The sequence below is a fragment of the Delphinus delphis genome, chromosome 6, assembly GCF_949987515.2.
Source record: "Delphinus delphis chromosome 6, mDelDel1.2, whole genome shotgun sequence".
Lineage (NCBI taxonomy): Eukaryota > Metazoa > Chordata > Mammalia > Artiodactyla > Delphinidae > Delphinus > Delphinus delphis.
Window position 1 is genome coordinate 102,035,844 of NC_082688.1, and position 23,976 is coordinate 102,059,819.

The following is a 23,976-nucleotide window of genomic DNA, read 5'->3' on the forward strand; positions in this document are numbered from 1 at the left end:
GGAAAAGGGAACCCTCCTACACTGTTAGTGGGAATGTAAATTGGGGCAGCCACTATGGAAAACAGTATGGAGGTTCCTCAAAAAACTAAAAATAGAATTACCATATGATCCAGCAATTCCACTCCTGGGCATATATCCAGACAAAACTATAACTCAGAGAGATACACACACCCTTATGTTCATAGCAGCACTATTTACAGTAGCCAAGGCACGGAAGCAACCTAAATGTCCATTGACAGATGAATGGATAAAGAAGACGTGGTACATATATAGTATGGAATACTACTCAGCCATAAAAAAGAATGAAATAATGCCACTTGCAGCAATATGGATGGACCTAGATGTTATCGTACGAAGTGAAGTAAATCAGAAAGTCAAAGACAAATACCATAGGATATCACTTATATGTGGAATCTAAAATACGACACAAATGAACATATCTACAAAACCAAAAAAGACTCACAAATATAGAGAACAGACTTGTGGTTGCCAAGGGGGAGGGAAGTGGGGGGAGGAAGGATTGGGAGTTTGGGGTTAGCAGATGCAGACTATTATATATAGAATGGATAAACAACAAGGTCCTACTGTAGAGCACAGGGGACTATATTCAATATCCTGTGATAAACCATAATGGAAAAGAATATGAAAAAAGAATTTGTGTATAACTTTACAGCAGAAATTAACACAACATTGTAAATCAACTATACTTCAATAAAATTAAAACAGAAAAAGAACCCTCCATTGGATCATATGATACAGTAAGGTCCTATCACACCTTTTCAAACCTTTTTAAACCCTCCATTGGATCATTTGATACAGTAAGGTTCTATCAAACCTTTTCAAACCTTTTCAAACCCTCCATTGGATCATATGATACAGTAAGGTCCTATCACACCTTTTCAAAACTGATCTCTGATTTGAGAAGTTGTCATCTCCTACTATCCTGTACAACAGTGAGTCAGCCTGGCAGTCTTGTCATCCCTTTATTGTTCCTGTTTTCTATTCACTTCCTTCTCTCTTTGGTCCGCCATGCCCAATGACCGTAAGCCTAGTGAGAGACAAAATCAAAATTGATTTAAAAAATCAGTTCTTAACAGCATGTGTAAAAGTTTACTGGGTTTAAGCTGAAATAAGGCATTCGATGTATTTGTAACTTTCATTTACTTTTGTTACCCCATTAGTCAAGATAATTGAAACTTTATTGTAATTCAGAATCCATAACCTCACCGTGTTCTAGTTAGAAAAACAACTGCCTTTCTCAAACGTAAATGGCAGTGAGCCCAACAGCTTGGATTTTACGACAAGCATTGCGTGCAAACATTTTGGCTCGAGCCTTGAACGCAAGGTAGGCCTTGTGGCATTTTGGTGAGTGTGCCGGTCACTTCCCACATCTGTTTGACCTTTACCTTAAGGACAGCTGGTCAGCTACTACTCCTGGGGACACATGTTCCCGAGATGTGTTTTTCCATAGATGTGTGTGGCAGTAGGAGGGTGTTTACAAAAAAAAAAAAACTAATTAAAAAGTAGAGCTGGTGAAAAGTCTCATCTCAGGTTTAATCTTTTAAAATTTTTATTAGAGTATAGTCGATTTACAATGTTGTGTTTCAGATATACAGCAAAGTGAATCCGTTATAAATATATGTATATCCACTCTTTTTTAGATTCTTTTTCCCATGTAGGTCATTACAGAGTATTGAGTAGAGTTCCCTGTGCTATATAGTAAGTCCTTATTAGTTATCTGTTTTTTATATAGTAGTGTGTATATGTCAGTCCCAATCTCCCAGTTTATCCCTCCCCCCACCTCAGGTTTAATCTTATCCAAAAGAGAATGCCTTGTCCTGTTTTTCCTTTTGAGATACATTCGAATGTTCTTCTAAAATTCCGTCTTGAAAGTTTGTGTTATTTGCATATAGGCAAGTGTAGAATCTTCTAGGATCAGGTTCGGAACCGTCTTCTGAGTGGAACCTTCATTCGGTTCCTTCGTCGTGAACTGGTACTTGGTGTTGGCCCATTTGGGCCGCAGCCCACGTGCTGAAGGAGGCAAGTTCAGCCTGAAAGCAGAGATGTACTGGGGATGCTGTAGAGGAAGGTTCTCGTGAGGAAGCCTCTGGTTTTGGTCTCCAAGGGATCTTGGTGGGATCAAGGGGTCCAGAGGCGGCAAAGTGATGAGCAGGCTCCTTGCGTCCCAGGCACGTACATGCCCACTAAGGCTGTCTTCTCACCTCTGAATGCTGGGCATTCTCATTACTTGGTATGTAACTTTTTTTTTAAATAGATCTTTATTGGAGTATAATTGCTTCCCAATACTGTGTTAGTTTCTGTTGCACAGCAAAGCAAATCAGCCACACGCACACACACTGGCATGTAACTTTTATCAAAAGCGCCTTGGGTGTCTCATCCCTATTGCAACATATAGCCCATCAAACCATCCTGGGACTGGGTAAGACTCTGAAGAGTTCTTGGAAAGAAAAAGGCCTAGAGCAAAGTTCGAAATGGATTGAGGGCAGATTGGAATTAGATATTTCTCCTCTTGCCTATGTCTGGAGAGAGAAGGATAACTAGATGCCTCTGCTCTGCTCATGGTAATGTCAGTAATTAATGATCTTTCAAAGCATATAAGGAGGCCTAGGCGTCATAAATATTCACCCTCTGCTAGAGCGCCCCCATTTTATTCAACCCACGGAGGCAAATCATTCAGTAGAAAGTGTTGTAGGAGCAGAAAACACTCTACCTGTAAAACTTACGTGCTACAAAGGAGTCTTACAAAAGCTCGAGAACATCAGTGCCTTTCCTGGCCTCACCTCCATGTGTAATTCAGGCTACACCTAGGGAAGGACAAGGCAAGACAGGAAAGATTCTCGTTAAAGATTATTCGTCTAGGGCTTCCCTGGTGGCTCAGTGGTCGAGAGTCCGCCTGCCGATGCAGGGGACACGGGTTCGTTCCCCGGTCCGGGAGGATCCCGCATGCCGTGGAGTGGGTGGGCCCGTGAGCCATGGCCGCTGAGCCTGCACGTCCGGAGCCTGTGCTCCGCAACGGGAGAGGCCGCAACAGTGAGAGGCCTGCGTATCGCAAAAAAAAAAAAATCTATTTCATTTGTCAAAGTGAAATGCACACACATTTAATACTCCTGTTCAAAAGACAATCATTGAGGATGCCTACACAGAATATAAGGGTTGGACGAATAATCTTTTTTTTTTTTTTTTGCGGTACGCGGGCCTCTCACTGCTGTGGCCTCTCCCGTTGCGGAGCACAGGCTCCGGACGTGCAGGCTCAGCGGCCATGGCTCACGGGCCCAGCCGCTCCGCGGCATGTGGGATCTTCCCGGACCGGGGCACGAACCCGTATCCCCTGCATTGGCAGTCGGACTCTCAACCACTGCGCCACCAGGGAAACCCATGAAATAGATTTTAAATAGCTGTACCTAGCAATGTAGCCTGTCTTTTAAATGACAGGAACAATGTACACTAAATTCCTAACCTTGAATCCTTGTTTAGTTTTCACGATGCAGGAATAAGAATCTGTTGTTATGATTGGAAACGAAGGATATGGGTCAGGGGGACTTTTTCTTGTTTAATATGTGTTACTGGCAGATTCATTGCCCACTGAGTGTTTAACCAGGCCTTAGAGTCACCTATTCTGGTGACCTTTGAGTTCTCCTTAGGCTGTATCCAGTCTTTGCTCAGGCCCTGGGGTGTTTGGCGCTGTGTTTCTTGGTTGTTGTAGCCACTGTCACATGGTTTTTCTATCGCCCAAGTTGTTTCTTCTACTTTTTCTTGTTCTCGTTCCCTTAAAGTCATGTTTTCTACCCTTTTCTTGGGGCAGGGAACTTATTCTGTTGGAAAATAAAAGTATGTCTTCTTATCAGCCCCGAGGCCTCTGGGGAGAAGCTACCCCCAGCACGATTCCACCTTCTGCTATGTTTGTCATCGGTAATTTAATAATAATTTAGAGAGGTTCTGCTCCTTCCAGGCAGCACAGATACACGCCTCAGAAAACAAATGAATGAGAACTCCATGTAGCGTCTCCTACTGTCATCAGCATAGGAAGCAGATGACGGCCCTAAGAGTAGGAGCTGGTCCCTGGATTATGTCCTGGGGTCCTCACCATTCCAACTTTGGCGTTTTCCATTCCTCTACGTGCCAGGCATTGAGTGAAGGGCTTTCATGTACTGCATCTCAGTGCCTACAGTTCTGGGAGATCAGAGTTACTGATGCTTGTTTAATAAATGTGAATATCAAGGTTAGGAAACTTGAAGACATTCACACAGCTATGAAATGGCAGAGCTGTGATTCCCACCCAGGGTCCCATGGAATCCAAGGAGAGTGTGCTTTCCACATCCCAAGGCCTTTGAGGAAATAACACTTCTATTTTGGACATAACGGACAGTTTTCCACACTGGGTTAGGTTCTTTTGCGTTTTGAATGGCTATCAGACGAGTCTCCCGTCACCCCAGATGTATCAGGGTGAGCCCTTTCTGGACTTACTTCACTCCATGGCTCTTCCATGCAAACTAGTCACTCTGGCCAGCGGTCTCCTCCCTGCCCTCCGAGCTCACTACGTGCTGGGACCCGCTTCACCCCCGTGCTGGGTGCCTCATTTGCCCTCCACACACACCTCCTCCCCGGCCAGTTTTCAACAGCTGGCTTCCTCTGAGCAGGTAGCCATGTCTGTGTTTGGGGAGCAGAGCAGAGTCTCCCCGCCCCCACGCCAGAGATTGGTCCCCCTCCTGCAATCCACACACTCCAGGGTACCATGACAGAGGCAGTGGGCAACCGTTACAGACAGTCTGTCCAAGCCTCTTAGGTCTGGCCAGGTGGGTCTGGGATGAGATAAGCAGAGAGGTCTCTGGAAATGTCTCTGACACCCCCAGCCCGTGGCAGTCTCTCCCTCCCTGCGTGTCTGTGGTTGTATAGCTCGGGTCCGCAGCTGTGCCCTCCCACCTGAGTTAGTAAATAGGGCACGTGGATCGGACCCAGTGGTCTTTGGCTCTGACGCTCTGGGAAGGTCCCACGTGGTTCATATTCTTCCTCTTGCTTCTAATGTTTTGCCACCAGGACTCTTCATGCTGTCACCACTCTTGGGTTCCACCTCTGCTTCTGTCACTGCTTGTCTTATCGCACCCTTGGCGGTATCTCCTCACCCCTGGCTGTCCGGGTCCACAGAGTGGGGCCCTGTGGTTCACGTTTGGAGTCTGATGCTGTAGTCTCGCACTTTCACTTTTAAGAGGCATTCCACAGAGGAACTTGGAGCAGTTTTCTAGGGGACCAGGTGGAAGGGGTCTTAGGTTCAGGGCGGGGTCACACTGGAGGGCTTTCCTCACTTCAGCTGATTCGTCCTCTGAGCGAAGGCTCACGTATTTCCAGCTCCTCTGCCTGGGGATGAGTTTCCTATCTTACTGGAGCCTCCCTCCCTCCTTCATCTCTCGCCTCTAATCTCAGTGTCCTTCTCAGGCAGCTTAGGTGGTTTCATGGAAAAAGCAGTCTGCGCTGAAATTCCAGAAATCCTGGTTAACTAGACAGGCAAGTTTATATCTCCCCCCTCACCTGTGTGTCTCTGTTTTACTAGCAATTAGATTAGAAAGTCTTCCAGATCAGGAGTTGGGGTTTATTAGAGGCCCAAACTCCTTGAGTGAGGCCCCCCCACCAGAGCCAAGGATAGTTCCTTATAAAAGCGAGGCTCCTTCAATGTATTTTTTTTAAAAATCTATCTATGTAGTTATTTATTTTTTGGCTACTTTGGGTCTTCGTTGCTACAAGCGGGCTTCTCTTGTTGCGGAGCATGGGCTCTAGGCGTGCGGGGTTCAGTAGTTGTGGCACATGGGTTCAGTAGTTGTGGCACATGGGTTCAGTAGTTGTGGCACACGGGCTCTAGAGCGCAGGCTCAGTAGTTGTGGCACACGGGCTTAGTTGCTCCGCGGCATGTGGGATCTTCCCAGCCGGGGCTCGAATCCGTGTCCCCTGCATTGGCAGGCGGACTCTTGACCACCGCGCCACCAGGGAAGTCCCCTTCAATGTATCTTGCTTGATGAAATGATTCCTCAGCCACAAACCTGTGCCCCTTTCTCATCCATCTTGCAAATATTGGTGTGATGATAACAAAACCAACAGAAGAATAAGGTACAGCAAATTCATTGCTGCTACTGAGAAAGCTACATGTTGCATCCATTCATTTTGGCTTGCTTGAAGTGGTTGTGTAAGTTAGAGAAACGGACCACAGAAGAGGGGAATTAGAGACAAGAGCCAGAAGGACGAACGGCTGCCAGGATTACTTTGCTTTAGAAAAGAAAGAAAGAAAGAAAAAGCCATGTCTAGAAAATTGAAAGGGAATGGGCAAACCAGAGTCCGTAGGTTGATCAGACTGGAGGAAATTCTTTCTTCCCTCTCACTTAGCTTCAGGGGCGTCTGTGAGGTCACAGAGAGATTTCCCAGTTTTGTGGGGGACGTTTGGGTATGTCACCCCTCCGTTCGGTCGGCTGTGACTTTGATCCACTCCTCCCGCCGGTCCACTGTCTGGACCAGGTGTCTCCGTTTGTCTGAGGAGGTGTGTGCTGGTTGAAAGGAGAAGTCTTACCATCACCATCTATAGTAGGCAACCAGAGCAAACCTCTGCCTGTTGGCTATGGAGTTAGATTTTATGAGGTGAGGAAATGGGGGAGGAAAAAGGAATGTTTTGGTGGAAGGATGTTTGAGAGATCAGAGCCTTAATTACTTGAAATTAATAGTTGAAGAAATGGAGTCCCGCAGAGCTAGTGAGCGCAGAACCAGGATGGAGACCCAGGCCTTTTGATTTCAAGGAATCTTCCTTATAAGGAGCACTGCCTCTTCTTTTCTGGCCTCCTGGGCAGGTGCTCGGGCCCTGGGCATAGGATTCCCGGGAGAGAGGTGAAGGGTGTCTCAGACCTTGCAGTCAGATCTCACTCCAGAGGAGCAGATTTTAGCGGACCTTCCATCAGTCTATTCCATCCATGGCCACTAGCTCTAGGAGTTCTCTCTCTCATTAATATATTCATCAGAAGTTTATTGAGTGTCTGCTGTGTGCCAGGTACCGCAAAGACAGGTCTCTTCCTTGTTCATTCAAGAAATAAAAGGTGGAAACCACATCTCTTTCTTTTCTGCTGACTTGCCGCACTTGTGCATGTGGGGTTTATATTGAGAGGATTCTGTGGCCAAGCTTCCTTCCTCTGAGAGGCAGTGCCTTGAGCAAGTATCCCATTTGCCCCATCCCCCCAGCAGGGGAGCTGGGGAGGCAGCGAACTATGAACTGGGCAGTAGGAGACCTGTGCTCTGACCCCCAGCTTAGCTAGTAAGTCACCGCTTGACTTTGGACAACCTGTTCAGTTCCTTGCCTGTGTTTCGTCTTTTTTGAGGTGAGGGTGTTAAGTTTCCGTGAACTCTGAGTTCTTCGGAGCTCAAACTTCCAGCAGTTACTGGATGTGCCTGTCTCAGAGGCACAAAATTGATCCGATCATTAACCCAGATGACTGATTTGTCTCACAAAAAGTTACAAAAGAATAGAATCGTCCTTTACTGTCTTTGCATCCCTCCACTTTCTGCCTTTGAACTTAGTTTCAAAAGCCTCACTGAGATGGTCCTTGCATTCAGAAAGTGGACATCCTGAACCCCCAGGGCTCTGTGCTGCCTTCAGATAAAGATGCAGCAACCAAGCCGGCTGTCCCGGGAGGGGTTTGCACCCAGTGTGGCTACTTCTCAGCTTCCCTAGAGGGAGGGACCTCAGCCATCTCTCCGAGGGACACTTACTGGGGATGGGAGGGCAGGCTGTGGCCATGGAAACCTGACAGGCTTACCTGGCCCACGAGGGATGGAACTTTGACCTTGGCCTAATTAACTGTGCTTCACCCAGGGAGCTACCAGGCCCGTGACACTTAAAAAAAACAACAGGATTTAGCACCTGCTTCTCCTCTGTGGACCCTCCCCTGGCACACACACAGTGAGGGTACATAGAAACAACGGCTCCCTATCTGTTTCTTGCCTTTAATTCCCGGGAGGTCAAAAGTTATTTATATTTATGATCGCACAACAGTGTGAATGTGTTTAATGCCAATGAACTGTATACTTAAAAATGGTTAAAATGTTAAATTTTATGTTATGTATAATTTACCACAATAAAAAAAATAATTTATTGATGGAGGGGGCGGAGAGGAAACAAATTTATCCTGGGACTGCAAAATGAGGAGAGATTTTGCAAAATGCTCCATGCCTTACACATCTAAATGGTGCTTTTATGGTTCAAAAAGATCTTCAGAGTCCGGGTCAGTAATTGTCTTCAGCATATTCATACCCCTCCCTTTGTGTGCCAGTCTCCAAGCATTACCATTAAAGGGCCTTTTGTAGCCGCATAGCACAGGGAGATCAGCTCAGTGCTTTGTGTTCACCTAGAGGGGTGGGATAGGGAGGGTGGGAGGGAGACGTAAGAGGGAGGACACATAGGGATGTATGTATATCTATAGCTGATTCACTTTGTTATACAGCAGAAACTAACACACCATTGTAAAGCAATTATACTCCAGTAAAGATGTTTAAAAAAAAAGGGCCTTTTGTATTTCATTATTTGTTTACGATCTATTTCCTTCCTCCTTGAAGACAGTGTCTGGCAGCTGGGGTTGAATAAGTGTTTTTATGTATAATAAATGAGTGACCACATTAGCAATGTGAATCTTCAGCTCCAGTTGCTTGTCCGCAGAGGATTTTCTAACCACATACACTGAAGTAACCCCACTTCCACTTGTCACTCTTCTTTTTTTTTTACTCGAAGTATAGCTGATTTACAGTGCTGTTAGTTTCAGGTGTACAGCAAAGTGATTCATTTAAACATACATATACTTACGTATGTATTTATTCTTTTTTTCCAGATTCCTTTCCCTTATAGGTTATTATAAAATATTGAGTAGAGTTCCCTGGGATATATAGTAGGCCCTTGTTGGTTATCTATTTTGTATATAGTAGTATGTAATGTTAATCCCAAACTCCTAATTTATCCCTCCCTCCAACCTTTCGCCTCTGGTGACCATAAGTTTGTTTTCTAAGTCTGAGTCTGTTTCTGTTTTTGTTAATAAGTTCATTTGCATCATTGTTTTAGATTCCGCATGCATATATTTGTCTTTCTCTGTCTAACTTACCTCACTTAGTACACTAATTTCTAGGTCCATCCGTGTTGCTGCAAATGGCATTATTTCGTTCTTTTTTTTATGGCTGAGCAATATTCCATTGTATATAAATACCACATCTTCTTTATCCATTCTCGTGTCGATGGACATTTAGGCACATCTTGGCTATTGTAAATAGTGCTGCAGTGAACACTGGGATGCATTGCCACTCCTTCCTTCATAACTTTTAGCCCGTTATGAAATGACTATTCATAGCTTTGTGTGTTCACATGTATATATGTTTCTCTTCCTGTTATAAAACAAGACCAAGAAGGATGGAGATGTTGTAGGTCTTGCTCTTCTAAGCATCTGTTTGTTGAATGAATAAATGAATCTCCAATGTGTGTTGAACTTTTGGAAATAGTAGGACTCGTTCAGAATCAGTTTTGGCGCACAAAGTGAGTAAGATTAGTACTGTCATTGGAGAGGCACGGAACAAGGTAAAAGCAGTGGAGAAACTGGAGTAAAAGCTTTGATTTTTCACACGTGACTCAAACTGGTTTCAAGGTAGTTTCCAACAAAAATGTTCAGTAATATTTGAACAGTGCCTTTATGGTTGAATTCTGTGTCACTTTGGTTGGATACTTTGTCATGTTCATTTGCTAGTGTACATTTGTCATGGTTTTTAGAAATGGCAGTAAAATGTATATACAGTGAAATGCACTCATCTTAGGTATGCAATTCAAGGAGTTTTAACAAATGAATGTACCACATGTGCCTAATACCCCAGTCAAGATATAGAATATTTCCTGTGCTCCAGAAAGTTCCCTGTCACCTTCTTCCATATAATTCCCACTCCCAAAAAACAACTACTGTTCTAATTTAGATCACCACGGATTGATTAGTTTGCCTCCTCTTCAACTTTATATAAATGGAATTATGCGTGTCTGTTGTATTTGGTTTCTTTTATTCAGCATGGTTTTTAGGTTCACCCATGATGTTGCTTATAACTGTAGTTCATTCCATTTTATCGCCACCTAATATTCCATTATATGAATATCCACAGTTTGTCGATACTCTATTGATGTACATTTTGATGGGTTCCAGTTTTGGGCTATTCAGAATGCTTCGATGAGTATTCTCGTAAAGTATTCTTACAGATCAGGTTTCCTTTGATCTTGAGGAAATACTTAGGAGTGTGGGGATATTTCTGGGTCATAGGTCATGTGTATCTTTAATCTTAAAAGAAACTTCCAGTAACGTAAGAGAGTTCCAATTAGCCATATCCAGTCAGTCTTTTTTAAATTTAGCTCTTCTGGTGGGTGTATAATGGTATCTCATGTCTTTTTTTTTTTTTTTTTTTTGCGGTACGCAGGCCTCTCACTCTTGTGGCCTCTCCTGTTGCGGAGCACAGGCTCCGGACGCGCAGGCTCAGCGGCCATGGCTCATGGGCCCAGCCGCTCCACGGCATGTGGGATCTTCCCGGACCGGGGCACGAACCCGTGTCCCCTGCATCGGCAGGCGGACTCTCAACCACTGCGCCACCAGGGAAGCCCTCATGTCTTTTTTTTAAAGTATCATTTGCATTAAGTAAAATTCACCCATTGAGTGTAGTTCAGCAGGTTTTTTTGACAAATGCATGCAATCATGAAACACCACCCCAATCCAGAGATAGGACAATTCTGTCGGCCCCCCAGAATTCTCCCGTGTCCCTTTGTAGTCAAATCCACGCCACCCTCAACCTAGATCTATTTTCTTTCCCTATTTTGTGCCTTTGCCTAGCCCTGACTTACCAAGAAGTGTATGCAGTGTTTTTTTTTAATGCAGTGTATTTTTTAAAAATTTTGTCATTGTCATAAATGATATAGTTTTAAAAGTGAAGTCATTTCTACAAAGTTTATAATGAAAAACAACAGTCCTTTGCCAGTTCCTCTTGGTTTCTGATTCCATTTTCAGCTCCTTCAGCCAATTTTGTGATATATGCCTTTTTCATTTCTAAATAACTATGCTTCTATTACTTGCTATTTCCATTTTTATATTTATTTATACACTGCTCTTTATGGAAGGTAAGGATTTTGTTCTCTTATACTCCTCACCAAGCACACATATACCTATTTGTCCCTAATGGAGCTCTCCCAGTATAGATATATCATAATTTTTTGTTTGTTTGTTTATTTATTTATTTATTTTTTTTGCGGTACGCGGGCCTCTCACTGTTGTGGCCTCTCCCGTTGTGGAGCGCAGGCTCAGCGGCCATGACTCACGAGCCCAGCTGCTCCGCGGGATGTGGGATCCTCCCAGACCGGGGCACGAACCTGCGTCCCCTGCATCGGCAGGCGGACTCCCAACCACTGCGCCACCAGGGAAGCCCTGTTGTTTTAAAGATAGTTATTATTTAGATTATTATGCCCGTGGGGTATAAGCAAGCAGAACCTATCCATGTACCTTGATAACATTTCCCTTCTTGAATACTAGGTTTTTCTAGAGGTGTTATTTCTTTTTTCTTGGTTCTCTGTGGACCTACCTCGATTTCATAGCCAGACTTTCTGACAGAATCATTTGCCTCCCTCTAATATGTTCAGACAGATGAGATAATTTCACAGCTCCATTTTTTTCCTTGGATTTGTTCCTCATGGAATCCTCTGTCCTCTGCCTTCAGTTTGGTCTGGATGCTCTCTGGGCCAGTTCCAGGGCTTCTTTCTGAGATGTCCATCAGCTGCATCTGGGTCAGAAAAATAGAAACTCAACAGGTATGTCAGCAGAGCTAGGGCTAATATGCATGTGTGTATAAATATAGATGAACACCTCTATGAATTTTGACTTCTCTATGCATTTTAAAAGTCATGAGTGCATGGGGATACCTTCAATTCCAACTCAGCATCACAGGGTTCATTCTAGTATTTTCGCTTTCTGTACTTGTAACCCCCTGCTGTGAGAGCAGGAAGCCGGGCTTCCACTACTTCTAATATGTTTGCATATTTGCTCAATTCCCCTGCATGTAGCCCCTCCCCCTCTTCATTACCACCTTCTCCCACATGGACGGCTTCCTCACCTCTGATAACCCGTGGCAGTCCACCCCCACCCCAAGTCCCATGTGGATGGCCTTCTCCTCACCCCACTCAGGCTCTAACGCCCCACGTGAGCCCCACACGCTCACATGGCTGCACACCTTGTTCTGCTTGGGCTCTGACAACCCATGCCAGCCTGGTCCCGTGTGGATCCTCCCAGCCACACCTTTGCAGATGCCTAAGTTGCCCCATCCCCCCTGATAGCTCAGGGCTCCCTTGTTCAGGATGGGAAGCAGAAGACCAAATAGGTCTCCTGACTCTGTCTCCTATTCCCGAGTGTTTTTCTTTTTTCGGTCTTCTCCTACCAAAGAAGAATACCATCCACTCATTTGCTTACACCCAGGACCTAAGTGCCCTTGAGTATTTGCCTTTCTTTCCCCAGTTAATGGCTAGTCCCAGCTAAATCACGAGCGACTCTTATCGATTCCAAATAGGTCCTCCGTCTTTGTATCTCTCCCCGTTTTCGTTGTACCTGCCCCTCTCCTCACTGGTGTCCTTTCTCCACCGTGTGTCACCTCGACAATCCATTCTTCTAGAGCAGCCAGCATGATCTTTTAAAGTGTGAGGCATGATGTCATTTAGAACCTTCCAGGGGATTCCCCTTGTGCTTAGGCTAAAACCCCAGTTCCTCCATGGTCCATGATACCTATGTGTGTGGTGCATGGTAGCATCACCAGGGGAACTTTTTAGAAGCATGGGCCCCCCCCCCCGAGTCCAGTTAAATCAAGAGTATTGGGGATGTGGCCCAGGCATCGGTATTTTGAATCTAATAGGCAGTCAGGACCCAGAATCATGCCTCCCTCTGACCACCTTCTTGTTGCTGTCTCCTCTTTCGTGACTGGTTCCATTTAGCTTCTCACAGTGGCCTTTCCTTGGTCACCTTATGTGACATCATGTCCCATGTTTACGAATCATTTTCTGCCATGTGCTCTCCTTGAGTGCTTCTTCCTAGCACTGTCATTCTCTGAGATCATCATATAGCTATATATATATGTATTTATTTTACATTAGAGTGTAATCTTCATGATAACTCTTGCTCTCCACTGCATCGTGGTATTTAAACTAGTGCTTGATAAATATTTGTTGAATGGTTGCATGTAGAGGGGGCAGAGAGCCGAGTAAGGGACCTGTCCTATGGGAGCCAGGAAGTGGGCAGTGGCCAGAGATGCATCTGGACAGGTGAGGTGAAATGGAGCAGGTGGTGGAGTCTTGGCTGATGGAGATGATCTGAGAAACCAGGTAAAGTAAGCGACTTTGACACTGGAATTAGAGACTCTCTGATATTTTTAAATTGGAGAGGACAGATTTTTATTCTGGAATGGGACAGTCCCAGGAAAACAGAAATGACTTTTCCTGAACCGAAGAGCAACCCTTAGCGTAGAATCACTTTTGATGTTCCACGTGGTTGCTGGAAGCTTACTTTTTGAGATGGTCATTTCACCTAATTATAAGTGAGACTAGTCCTCTGGACTCACCATCCCCCCACCATTTCCTCACTTAAGAAAGCATCTGAGAGTCTGACCGGTTCACACAACTCATTGATTGTAGCTGCTTGCTGATACGCATTCAGTAGCATGCCATATTTAACTGTAATTATCTTGCTTTAAATGTTGGGATTAATTGGAAAATCATGTTCTTGCTTGTATCACAACCCTGGTTGGTAATGTGGAAATGAGCAAACCTACTCTTGAACTATTACTAATCCCTTGCATTTAAGCTATTGAATTTATGGAGTCCTGACAGTTTATGATGAAAACTCCAGAAATAGACAGTGTTCTGCTACTACCTAATGCCAAGGAACATGAGCGTTCACTTTTGTAAAATTCAGCGTCATAATTTTGAGCCTTTAGATAGGGGTTATGCACACACCACAATTCTAGAGAAGACTTAGGAGGTTAAAAAAAAAAAGTTTTCAAAAACGACAGGTTTCGGAAGTATAATTCTGTGATGGACAGCTGTGCAAAAACATCATTGACAAAAGTACAGATAAATTCTCCTCTGAAAGTGGACCCAGTCTGTGTTGTAACATCTTGGGTTTATAGGACATAGAGAGATGAAAACTGCTTGGAAGAGACTAAAGTCTTGTTTCTCAGCTTGCCTCCCCCTCCCCAGCCCAGGATGGAGTTGAAGCCATTTATTCACGTAAAAGTCATTTTACTTTTTTTAAATAAGTTTATTTTATTTTATTTTTTATTTTTGTCTGTGTTGGGTCTCTGTTGCTGTGCGCAGGCTTTTCTAGTTGTGGTGCGCGGGCTTCTCATTGCCGTGGCTTCTCTTGTTGCGGAGCACGGGCTCTAGGTGTGCGGGCTTCATTAGTTGCGGCTAGTGGGCTCAGTAGTTGTGGCTCGCGAGCCCTTGAATGTAGGCTCAGTACCTGTGGCACACGGGCTTAGCTGTTCCGCGGCATGTAGGATCTTCCCGGACCAGGGCTCGAACCCGTGTCCCCTGCATTGGCAGGCGGATTCTTAACCACTGCGCCACCAGGGAAGTCCCGCGGAAGTCATTTTCATGTGTTAGCAGAACCAAGCAAGTGTGTATAGATGGGTGAAGACTCTTGAGGCCTGGGAGAATTGTTTGGTGTGGGTATAACTGGATCTCGCGTGCATTTTGGCATCTTAAATTGGGAGCAGTGTTTTCCTGTTCAGATATCTTTTTGTCAACCATGGGCCTTGATGCAAACCTATAACCAGTTCACAGCATAATACCCCATTCTAACTGGTGAAAAAATAGCAAAATCCTTAACATGTGTGAATACTGACAGTTTAAAAATTTGTGAAAATATTAATAAATCCATGCTCAACGAAGGTAAATTCAACTCTCTGCTTTAACATACCCAAAACAGATTGCGTGTCCAGTGTTGGATGGTTTTATATAGAACAAATTACAAGAGAGTTCTAGAATGCTGTTAACAGCTGCCTGAAATATTTTTTTAATTTATTTTTTTATAGAAGTGTAGTTGATTTACAATGTTGTGTTAGCTTCTGGTCTACAGCAAAGTGATTCAGTTATATATGTTCTTTTTTGTATTCTTTTCCATTATAGTTTATTACAGGATATTGGATATAGTTCCCTGTGCTATACAGTAGGATCTTGTTGTTTATCCATTCTCTATATAGTAGTTTGCTAATCCCAAACTCCCAATCCATCACTTCCCCCTCCCCCTCCCCCTTGGCAACCACAGGTCTGTTCTCTATGTCTGTGAGTCTGTTTCTGTTTCGTAGATAGGTTTATTTGTGTCGTATTTTAGATTCCACATATAACTTAGTATGATCATCTTTAGGTCCATCCATGTTAATGCATTATGGCTGAGTAGTATTCCATTGTATATATGTACCACATTTTCTTTATCCATTCATTTGTTGGTGGACATTTAGGTCGTTTCCATGTCTTGGCTATTGTAAGTAGTGCTGCTATGAACATGGGAGTGTGTGTACATTTTCCAGTTATATAATAGTTTCGTCCAGAAATAGGATGCCTAAAGTTTTCATTACAGCCTGCGTCTGCTCACTGTGTGTGTATGGCTACTTTACACATCTGGACCACGGACAACAGGGTTTACTTAAGCAAGATGACCACACTGATGCCTCATGGGCATGGGGAATGAGGAAAATTATTACAGTGAATTACCTATAGTAGGTGTTCAATAAATATTTTGTATACAATATCTGTTTATGGACAGATTAGATTAGTATACTCCCTTTACAAGATAGAGGGTGGGAAACACATGCATAGGAATATGTGTACTGATCGGAATTTTTGAAAGGAAGTTAAAGACTTAAAGCCTCGTTAAGCAAACACATAAAATCTTTTCATTGTAGGGGGTATTGTAGCATTGCCAAGAATTGTTTAAAATGTTGTTTCATTATTTATTTCAGTTTGTTTTTAGGTGTAAATATTTATGCATATAAGGTTTGCTACTCCGATTTAAAATTGTTCCAGAATATTGGTTCTTAACTTGGGAACTTGGGAGGAGGGAAGTGGGAGTAGGAGAGAAGGCGAGAGGGAGAGAATATATATAAATTATTTTAAAATATCTATTTTAATAGTATAATCTGTCGTAATAGGATAAGGTGACTTTCAGAATGTATATAAATGGATGAAAGTTCATGTTCATTTATACAAAAACATTCATTGAATGCTGGGAGGTATTAAGGTGTTGAGAGGTTGGGCTGCCTTCTGTCTTGTTTGTTTTTTTGTTGTTCTATCCTTTCTCCAAAGGAGTAGGGATGAGGCATGGTTCTAAGTGAACTTTAAATCCTTTAGTTATCAAGAGAATAAAGCTCTGAAGTAGATCTAGATTCCATCCCAGTATCCTAAGATGAGGACGTATATTGCTAATGTCTTTATATTGTCCCAGATAACAAAAGATTTTGTGTTCTCTTCTACCCTGACAGGTTGGTACAGAGGATATACCCTCCAAAATAAATCTAAAAAGGTATGGCTTATCGTTTTAGTTTGAAATCTGTGTGCTAGTTTTGTGTGGTCGTATCTGATTCCATTATCTGCTGTCTGTAGACCTAGTTTGCTTTCTCTTTGACGGCTAGTCTTTAGATTTGAAAGCAAATTCTCTGACCTTGGCCATATTTCCCACCAGCCAACTCAAGGATAAAGGCCAGAGGTGAATTTGACACCCCGGGTAGGGCCTCTGCGGACTTCTTGCTACTGGTTCCCTCAAGCTGAGCCGTAGGGTCACACAGGGACATTGCTCTGTTTTGCGGGGGGACGTGGGCTTCTCCCTTTATCCTTTAGTTCCAGTGCTGAAATCTCAGAACCAGAGGGTCTCCCCATTTCCACTTGACTCTTTCCTTTATTAAAAAATGGTTAAACCAGAATAGTAGTTTTCAAACTGAAATCAGTAGAGTGGGTTATGGCCAACATTTTCTTTAAAAACAACACTGAAAAATAGAGAATAGAATGCGACGGTAAGTAGTGTTTCAGGAAACTTTCGTGTTAGGTATATATTTTACAGTATTTTATGGATTTTTCATTATATTTTATGATAGTAGTGCTGGGTTGCTGTCTCATCACGGGCAAAGAGTTTGAAAAATACTGACCCTCGTGGGTTCCTTTTGGCAGTGCCCAAACTGCTAATCATCAGGCTATAGAAAATCTGTGAGTTAGGTTAATACCCCCTCAGTGTATTTTAGGTCAGGTCAGCACTTTTCCTGTGACACTGCACGTTGGGACAGCATAGCCTGTCAGCACTTTTCTTTTGAAAAGAACAAAGTGGATAGGGTCGTACTATTTCACAGTTAGTTCACATGCAAAATAGTGAATTGGGAGGGTTGAGAGGAACATTTCAGAATTTATCAACAGCTAAGTAAAAAAAACAAAAACAAAAAAACCCCTCACAAATCCACAGGTTTAACTCTTCAGTTGTGGCACAGTACAGAAGTGATGGTAGCACACAGTCTCAAAAGAGCTACGGGCCCAGAAGAACACTTTCCCACAAGGTATAGGGCCATCTAAAACCAGGACTGTCCTGGACTTCCCTGGTGGTCCAATGGTTAAGGCTCTGTGCTTCCAGTGCAGCAGGCTTGGGTTCGATTTCTGGTCAGGGAGCTAAGATCCCATGTGCTGCGTGGTACACCCAAAAAACCCCCCAAAACAGGACAGTCCTACTCAAGCTTTCTATGTTGTTGACTCTCAGATAGCACTCAGTATTTGCACATGTGTGTGTACACACACAGTTTATTAACTGTGACAGGTTACTAATCTACCAAAATAAAGGCGTATTTGCTTTTAATGCAGGTATCAACTCGCACAATTTTGATCCTTTTATCCCTCCCCAAATCCTGATGCTGAATTTTTCTACCCACAGTTAGATGCTTGTGTCCCATGTCTTCATTTTCAGCTTAATTATAATGAAAACAATGATAAATTATTTGATTAAATGAATAATCTCTTGCTGACTTTAGTTTCCCCAAGCTTTCATATAAGGACCTAAGATAGCAGACGTGCTGGCGTGAATGAGAGCATGACAGGACCAAAGCAGAAGACCTTTTCTTCTGGGATGCTTGTTCACTAGAGAACCTCGTTTACAGCCACCTCTGCTTCTTGGTTTGGGTTTAACCGTATAGTGTTTATTTTACTCATAATTATGGAGGTGGTAGTTATTTTTCAAAGCATGAATAGAGTGAACAATTTTGAAGTTCTCAATTTCTTCAGGAGCAGCAATACTTAATGTCGCTTAATTACCAATCCTTTAAAAAAAAAGTTAATTTTAAAACATAAACAAAAATCCACTCTCAGATAAGATCATCTGAACTTTAAGATCCAAGGGAATTTTTTAACTGGTGAATGTGAATTGTGTTGAAACAAGGCCCCAGACCACAGTTTTCCCTTTCAGAGAGTCTACAGTCTGTAAGAATCTTTTCGGAACATCTCTAAGGTATCCTGTGATACATCAGAACCCATCTGTTGTCTGCTTTGGAAAGTGGGTGGATGGGGTGCTTCACTAAGATCTAAATGACAAGGTCTCGGTGTGTTTTAAAGTTTTTTGAAACCCTTTTAAACTTCCAATCTCACTCTCGAAAAGAATTATTTCAGTAAGAGCTTTTCTTAGTTCTTGATAGCTAAACTTTGTAGTTCAGTGAAATAATAGTACAAACAAGGGCCATGCATTTCCTTGTTGACTTATAAGTTGAAATATCTTTGTAGTAGGAAAAACAGGGAATTCCAAGTCAGCTGTCATGAATTATGCTCAACTTTGACACCCCTTCATTAGGGAATCCAGCCTAGTTGAAATGCTATTCCTTATGCTATTTCCTTGTTTGCCAGGCTTTAGGGGAAGAGCTATTTGAAAAGCCTATTGTTTTAATGGAAATTTTTGGTGTTATTTACAAGCAGACCTAACCGGTTAGAGTGGTGATAAAACATGCTAGTGGTTTTACAAATGGAAGAAGCCAAGAGCTTTGCAGAAACTGATTATTGATCCTGGCAGGATTATGGAATTCTAGATAAGGGCAATATCTGGAAAATCATTAGTTCATTTTTTTCCCCCCTCAAGTGGGTAGGTTGCATTGGTATAGCACAAGCAAAACTGAGAGATAGGCTGTGAATCAGAAATATATTACCTAGGTTTATTCTGGCTTTCTGTGTGTCAGAATGGTGTAGGAAAGGGCCTACAGCCCTTTACCAGATTTACCAGAGCAATTAAATGGCTGTAAGTGGACCTATGTTATCATGGAAAGATGATGCCTGCAAGTAACAGAGTGAAAATACAACAACATAGATACTCTCTTAATGTGAAAATCATGTCTGTATACCCACTATAAATTATCTGCTTAGACATCACAAAATAAGCCACTTGTATTACGAATGTTTCAATTTTGGATTTCTCCCAGTTATTAGGAGACCAGTCATCAGATTATAGGTGTTTGAAACCGTTAATTGGTCCTTTATTTTGATTTGAAAAATCTTCTGCCAGGATATTCCTTGGGACCAGCGGTGTTACATCTTATTTTAACCTGCAAATACGGCTCCTGATAACTTCTATTTTAGTGGTTTCGACGCTCCACCTTTTTATGATTTCTGGACAGCTTTTTTATTGTAGTAAAATATACTTGATAAAAAAATTACTACGTTAACTCTTTTAAAATGGCCAGTGCAGGGGTATTAAGTACGTTCACATTGTTGTGCAAACATACCAGATCCAACTCTAGAACTTTTTCATGATCCCAAACTGAAACTCTGTACCCACTAAATGCAAACTTCCCCTTCCTCCCTCCTCCAGCCCCTGTTAACCCCCGTTCTACTTCTGTCCCTATGAATTTGACTCCTCTAGGTCCTTCATACAAGTGAGATCAGACAGTAATTGTCCTCTCGTGTCTGGCTCATTTCACTCAGCATCCTGTCATCAAGGTGAGCGATGGGCATCCAAGCCTGGTTCTCCACAAAGATCGTCGTAAGATCGTCGTCAACAAAACATTTACCTCAACCTAGCGGATAGAAGAAACACCCAAGGTTTCTTAGGCATCCTTAGGACAGATCTGGAGCTTTGGAACCCCGTTAATCTGGCCCAGAAGGAATTACACACACATTGAATTTTTGTTTGTATTTAACTCTTTGATTGGTTTTCCAAAATCACTCTGAATCCTGTCCCTATAATGAAAGAGGTCGGTGTTACCTTGTCTCTACGTGTGTTCTGGGTCTTCATGAGTCACAAGATTGGGATAATGCTTTCTCACTCATATGCCCCACACCTGCCCGTTTCTGAACGCGAGGAAGGGCGGGTATGCCTGTGCTTTTTTTTTTGGTTCTTCCTGCCTGGTGGGAAAGGATGGCCATTTTGCTTCTGACTCGAGCAGTGGCAGGATCTACCTTGTCATCACCAATGCTGGGAGCAGCATAGTCTCCAATTTTCTTGCTGTTTCCTGTTTTACTGGCAAAGGATTAAAAGAGAGAAAGGAGAGAATTGCTCAGATAAACATAGCACATAAAACTAGACGCAAGACCAACCGGGGTTGAAATGCACTAGTTTTCTGGCTCTGAATGGATTAAGGATCACTGGGTACGCACGCATCCCTGACCCAGCCTCCCAGGGAGTGAGCCATCCCTCTCCCATCCTGTGGTCAGTCTCCCCTGACGTTGGGTGTCCACGTGGTCGCACATCTACAGGCTCAGGGCTATGAGCAGTTGAGCCAATGGGGCCTGTTGAACAGCTTCTTCTGCTTCTCCCGGTCTGGCCTGAGAAGTACCATAAAACAGGGACCAGCAGTGCTTTTCTAGATGGCAGTGTCTCTGTTTATTGATGAGCATATCATGCGGTTGAATAACAGAAGCTTTCGGCTTTTAAGAAAACTCACATCCATGGCTTGCTTCCTGTTGGTTAGATGCAATCTTCAGTTCTGCAGTTTTTACCCACCACTTTACAGTGTTTCTCTTAGGTCTTTCTGGGCTTAGTTTCCCCACGGGCAATGTCACAATACCGTCGACGAATTGCCTCTTAGGGACATAGAATGGAGAGCAATTTGAGACTGGAAAGTGCTAAAAATAACCAGATAACAAGTCCTAATTGATTCCATGCATTTTGTTTAAGTGAAAGTGCTGAGGGGAATGACTCTAGAAAATCACTATAATTTTATGGGCCAGTAAGTACATAGCCCTCCATCTCACTAATTATATGAAACCCTTTAAGGGAAGCATATCATGGCATGTAGGACCTGGAGGGGTTTTAAGATCTCACTATTAAACACTTTACCATTATGGCAGCTCTGAGCTGACCCGGGCATGTATGCCTGGTCATTTACAGAGCATTTATTTTATGCTCTCTGAACCCGAGGATTAATTTATACCTTTTCAGTGTTTCAGGCTTGCTTTCATTTAGGTAGGCAGGGGATGTAATTGATGTCCCGCAACCTTGACTGCAAACTGTAGCTGTTATCCAGGCGTCCTTTCCCCTCCCCCACTCATCCTTGCTGCTGTCTGTGCTGCTTACTTTGGGCTGAGATTTTTACGGCCACGTAACCCAAGTTCTTCTCTCCGTAGGGTATTTTTCCTGAAACATATATCCATTTGAAAGAGGCCACTGTAGAAGACCGTGGGTAAGTTCTAATGTAGGAAGACGCCTACCAGGTGAGGAAGATGTAAAGTATCCTTATAGATTTTATGAAGTCAGAAAATACCATTTTGTGCATTATTGTCTCAGCTCATCAATTCCACTTCTCGGATGAAAGGGAAATGAATAAAAACTGTTTCCTGACATCTTTCCTTCTTCTGTCTTCTGTTTCGATACTTATTCCTTCCACAGAACAGTAAAGACAGATAATGAATGGAGAGGGCCTTTACTTTCCTCTTGCACTGGCTGCTCACTGATCGCGTGCACGTGTGTGTGTGCGTGCGCGCGTGAGTGTGCACGTACACGAATATTTGGTGCTCTTTGGCCCTTGAGACCTGAGAGTCGCCTGTTTGGGAACCTTGGGGGGTGATAGGTGAGCATACAACACCCTGCACTATTCAGCTCTGAACCTTGGACGAGTCAGTGCACCTGGGGCTTTCCCCCTGCAAATCAGAGAAAACAAACCCGTCCCCACGTAGGTCATGAACTTGATATGAAATTATGAACTAACTAATGTGTGCGAATGCGCTCTGCAGAGAAAATCCACTGAGCTGGTGAGCCAGCGGGCAGGAGAGTTAAGGAGGGAATAAAGAGAGCCTGGAGCAGGAATCCCAGGGCCGTTAGAGAGTGTGGAGTGGGTCACACAGGCTCTGTGGCTAACAGCGGCAGAGAACATTCTCAGCCATAAGTCCTGCACCCTCGTTTTATAGACGAGAGATGGAGACGTGCCCAAATTCACACATAATCAGGGCTGAAAAACAGTTGTCTTGCCCTCCTGGAGAATCTTCTTTCTGATTCCTAGGCAGCCTCCAGGGTCACTTACAGCCACGTTGGTGGAAGGGCAGGGTTGGGGGCATATTCCCAACCAACTAATGTTGCCAGGTAAAATGCAGGATGCCCAGTTAAATTTGAAATTCAGATAACAAGTAATTTTTTGCATGCACGTCTCAGATATTTCCCGAGACATACTTACGCTTAAAAATTATTTTAATCTATCTGAAATCCAAACCTAACGGGGTGTCTTGTATTCTTATTTACGCCTGGCAGTCCCACCACTAATCCCCATTTGTTTGCCTGCTTTTGCTCTCTCCTTTTCTCCTTTTGCTAATCATAAAAATACCAGACGGGATTTATGTGCATGAGTGTCAGGTTTGCCTTGTTAAAAGTCTGCTTTAAGTGAGGATTTGGGCATATGTACGTTTTCTGTGCAGTGAGACAGCAGATGAGAAACAAACCTAGTACCACTGCAGAAGAGGGTCCCACCTCAGTCCCACAGCAGGTCCCGTGTGAGGCTCCAAGCCCCAGGACCCTTGTGCCATGAACACTTCTCCACCCACCCACCCTCCCTAGTGAAATGGCTGCTTGGCAGAACAAGCGAAAGTACTGGATTTGGGCTTCCATCCCTGGCAATTGCTGTAGCCAGCCTGGTTGGTATTTGAAGCTCCTGTAAAGATCCAGAATGGGGAGATAGAGGCTGGGCTCTATACCCATTCATTTCGAGAAATCGGGGTGTGTTAAGCTCTTTCTCTTTTCTCAGCTGCTTGATGTGGTAAAAATTCTCTACCCAAACCTTCCCTAAATGGACAAGGTTTTTTTTTGGTTGAAGCCCAACCAGCCCATTCCCATCTTTGAGTTGTGGGGATCATGACCTCCATCCAGAAAAGCCACGGTGATCCACCCAGAGTGAAGGGAGCATCTTTCTGTTCTCTTTAGGCAGCACGAGACTGTGATTCCCGGGGAGCTCCCACTGGTACAGGAGCTCACCTCGACACTGCGGGAATGGGCCGTCATCTGGCGCAAGCTCTACGTGGTGAGTTTGCCCCTGGTGCTTGGAGCCTGTGGCATTATTCCTGGGCCCTCAGCCTATCTGTTCTGCTGCAAGGGATCGGCCACTCATTAGCTCTCTGTATGGAGTGGGTGTATCTTACCTGGACGGCGCAATGGCTGATAACCAGCAGATTCCCACTTTCGCCATGTAGAGCGGTTGATGATGTGGGTGGTGGAGGAGGTGGGCATAATCATTAGGTCAGTATTTTCCCAACTCGCATGCTGATTGTAAAGTTATAAGGATAGTAGGAGCTGCAAACACATCGTCCCTACTAAGTGCCAGGAACTATTAATGCTCATAACACTCCTATAAAGTAGCTGTAATTATTACCAGTTTATCAATGGGGAAATTGAGGGACCTGCTCTTAGCCTCTGTGTGTATCCCAGTGAATAGACATTTGTCACTGTTTCAGTGCTC

The 23,976-nt window shown here is 43.6% G+C and overlaps 1 protein-coding gene across 1 annotated transcript in view; it reads left to right on the plus strand.

Annotated features, from left to right (window-relative positions):
• The window catches only part of LOC132427725 (dedicator of cytokinesis protein 5-like), a 92,125-nt gene extending 68,494 nt beyond the window's left edge, over positions 1 to 23,631 (plus strand). Inside the window, exons 3-5 of the mRNA XM_060015375.1 lie at positions 16,567 to 16,607; positions 21,662 to 21,717; positions 23,445 to 23,631. Coding sequence (XP_059871358.1) covers positions 16,567 to 16,607; positions 21,662 to 21,717; positions 23,445 to 23,631 — 284 coding nt within the window. The remainder of the gene's footprint in view (positions 1 to 16,566; positions 16,608 to 21,661; positions 21,718 to 23,444) is intronic.
• Positions 23,632 to 23,976: the final 345 nt, after the last annotated feature.